Source organism: Dendrobium catenatum, unplaced genomic scaffold (assembly GCF_001605985.2).
Source record: "Dendrobium catenatum unplaced genomic scaffold, ASM160598v2 original_scaffold_210122, whole genome shotgun sequence".
Taxonomy (NCBI): Eukaryota; Viridiplantae; Streptophyta; class Magnoliopsida; order Asparagales; family Orchidaceae; genus Dendrobium; species Dendrobium catenatum.
Window position 1 is genome coordinate 1 of NW_021528534.1, and position 3,469 is coordinate 3,469.

General features: G+C 31.8%; 1 protein-coding gene across 1 annotated transcript; it reads left to right on the top strand.

The window, feature by feature from the left end:
• The first annotated feature begins 1,045 nt into the window (after positions 1–1,045).
• LOC114578899 (dol-P-Man:Man(5)GlcNAc(2)-PP-Dol alpha-1,3-mannosyltransferase-like) lies at positions 1,046–2,784 on the top strand. The gene is made up of 4 exons (XM_028692467.1): positions 1,046–1,199; positions 1,326–1,404; positions 2,275–2,331; positions 2,416–2,784. Exons 2-4 carry the CDS (start codon positions 1,340–1,342, stop codon positions 2,576–2,578), a joined length of 285 nt encoding a protein of 94 aa, XP_028548300.1. The 5' UTR covers positions 1,046–1,199; positions 1,326–1,339; the 3' UTR covers positions 2,579–2,784.
• The last annotated feature ends 685 nt before the right edge of the window (positions 2,785–3,469 follow it).

A 3,469-nucleotide genomic window follows, 5' to 3' on the forward strand; every position in this document is an offset into this window, starting at 1 on the left:
AAGAAATAAAAACAGGGTATGCAAAGAACACAGTACCAGATTGAAGGGCCCTGTATATTCAGGGGGATATTTCTGTTGCTATAGTAAAATGAGGAGTATCAAAATGATTAGCCGTCTTCTTCCTCAGCCAATCTCCCTATAAAGGCCGCTTCTAGAAAGCTCAAAAGGCCATCATTAACAGATCAGAAAATACTAGGAAAAATAAAAACTAAGGCACGTGTAAGAAAAAGTAGATAGTAAGTGGTTGTCAGAAAACCGTTGAGGAAGCATTAGATGTCCCGCTCCTCAAGATAACTATCGTGCACTGCATCATTATATCAAACCTTAATTGAGCTTTATATTGAGTTTTAATCATGTTTTATAATGAGTTTATTTTGCGAGCTTTAAACGATATTATTTATGTCATAAACGATCTGACGACATGCTATTCAAACTTGTTCATTTATCAACCGAATATTTATGTAAGTGTTGAACTTTGTTCAATTTGTTAATCAAACGATAATGAACAAACTATAATCGGGGTGCTTGTTGAATTTTGGGTTCATTTGCAAACCCCCTATTAGAAGTCCTGCGTTACCACCATGCTGTCAAGAACTTTGAAATATTAACCCTATTAGAAGCCCTGCTTTTGAACGATTAATATGAATTTTAGAACATTACTAGTTCTAATGTTCAAGAAGGTATGCCATGCTCAAAACAGTCTGATACTTGCATGCCACATAGATGTTGAATGCAGAACATGAGCCACATTAAAGATAAAATCATTTGACTTGAAAATGATTGCAATATCTGAACTAGTGGAAAAACAACCCCTCTTTTTTCTAAACACAAAAAGAAAAAAAAATGAAATAAATAGAATGCTAAAATATTTTGAACTTAAGCATTTGACATGAAATGGGAAGACAACGGAGGATGCAATTTTAATGAAATGTGCAGATTGTATGGATTGATTGGTATCTTGCTCCACTTAACATTAGGAAAAAAATTTATTCAGTCTAATGATTGAAGAATACTTGATCTCGATCATTCTTCTCCTACGTGAACGATATTGTATGTGCTAATGCTGTAGGAAATTGACAGGTATGAAGGAGGACTCTTCAATCTTTTGCGTTCAAGGGTGCTTAATGCTATAAATAAACTTATTCACATCCAACAATTTCTTCATTGTGAATCAATAATCCATGTCCTTCGTAAAGACCGTAAGTTACCAGCTTTTTACAGCTTTATAGTTTCTAACTTCACTTTCTCGATTGCATTATTTTCATCAAGTAGTTTTAATGATTGTTTCAGAAGTGAAAAATCATTTTACTTGAATGTGTTTGCAGATATCGTAGCTGTTATGTTTGTTGGGAATTTCATTGGAATAATTTGTGCTAGGTCTCTTCACTATCAGTTTTATTCCTGGTGAGTACTAAGCAACACTAATTTTACATGTATTATTGTAAATCCACATCTATACAAAACCTCAATAGTGTGAGAATATTATTTCTCTTACTTCTAGGATTAGTTGTTTACCTGCCATTTTGTAGAGTTGTATGCTTTGCTTCTAGATTTGTTCATGAAATAAAAAAATATACACATTTAATGAAAATTATTTATAAATTCACACTCACAGGTCCTTATGATTAGGTACCACGGGCGGATCCCCACTTAGGTAAAGCCCGCCCTAAATATATATATATAATAGGGGTAATTTTAGAATTCTGCCCCGCAAAAATAAATTTCTGCCCTAATATGACCCATCTCATGTTGTTTGCCAATCATCCAAAGTATTTGGTGCTTCTAATCTCTCCAATTTGTAGGGATTGCTCTTAAACCAAACAAGTGGACAATTTTTTTTAGTTCATTGTGAATATACAAAGCGGAAGTAATCTCTGCACTGTAAACTTTGAAAACGAAAAGTTTTAGAAGTCAAAACAATGAAGAAAATTTTTTTTTTTACTCCGACTTATATTTACTAAATCAATATTAAACTAAAAGATAAATGATAAAATTCTCATTTAATTGATAGCATTATATTGGCTAAATTTTTTTTAAAAAATTATTTTAATATTATTACTATTTGATATTATTATTATTATTATTATTACTATGTCTCATTATTATATTTTAACTTTTGTTTAATTAATTAAAATTTTGTCCACCCTTTAAAAATTAGCTGGATACGCCCTTGTTAGGTACTGAATGAGTTTTAAATCTATTTTATACCAATTTTTTGCAACTTCTATTCATACTACCTCTGATGTACTTACTGATCATTTATATTTTCATCAGGTACTTCTTTTCTTTGCCTTTTCTCTTGTGGAAGACTCCTTTCCCTACCATCATCAGGTGATTTTCGATTCCAAAAATGCTTAAAATTTTAAGTTTTTTTAATGAAGATAATGAGTAAAGGCATTTGAACTGTTTATGCAGGCTGCTTTTGTTTGCTGGTGTAGAATTCTGCTGGAATGTATATCCATCAACATCTTTTTCTTCACTCATTTTGCTTTTCCTGCATTTAGCCATATTGTGGGGTCTCTGGATTTCTCCAACTGAGCAACCTATTGCTGAAAAAGAATCTTGTTCCAGTGGATGATCCATCGATCATACGGTTAGAAGATTTCTGTTTGGATATTACATTTTTCTTTGTAAAACTTTTCAACAATCTATATTAGAAAGCTTTTTTCTACAACAGTTTTGAAAAAGTACTTTTTTACCGCTGTTTTACAAAACAGTAAGAAAGTTATTCCAAACAAAATCTTTGTTATCAAAAGATGGCTCAACCATGCCTTGATCATTGTCTATATGCCTTTTTTGGTTGATAATAGTGTAGGATCTTGATCATGCCTTAATTGTTAATGATGGCTTGATGTTTTCGGATCTCCGCCATTTTTTTTTCTTTTTTCCAACTGTAAAACAAGTACTTTTGTCGGATCTCGGCCATAGATGGATTGTTAGTGATGGTTTGGTTGTGGCTTGTTGGTGATGGCTAGCCATGCCCTGGTTGTCATTGATAGCTTAGAATTTAGTGGTTATCTAATATTGGTAGACTGAGTGGTTAGTCTTACAATTAGAAAGAGAATCATAAAAGCCAAATAATGTAGAGAGGATTTTCTTAATGAGCTCTTAAATGAGTTGAGTTGCAATAACATATTGATGTAAAGTATATATAAACATAAAGTATAGATTATGAACTTTATTTTTATTTTTAATTAAACAAGAGAAAGTAGATATTGTGTACTCATTACACACTAAAAATTAAACGTAAATTCGACCTTATATGGCTCATGGCTCAAAATATTCCTTTTTGATAAATACTATTACTTTATTCGAAGAAATGTGTTTGAAAGTTCATCTGAAAAAGTTCATATTTTACAAATAGGAGCCCAAGTTTTACAATTTTTGATCATAAGAGCTCCTCGATCCATTCTCTTTCGATCATCTTAGCATCTCCCTCGATACATTCTCTTTTGATCATCTTAGCATC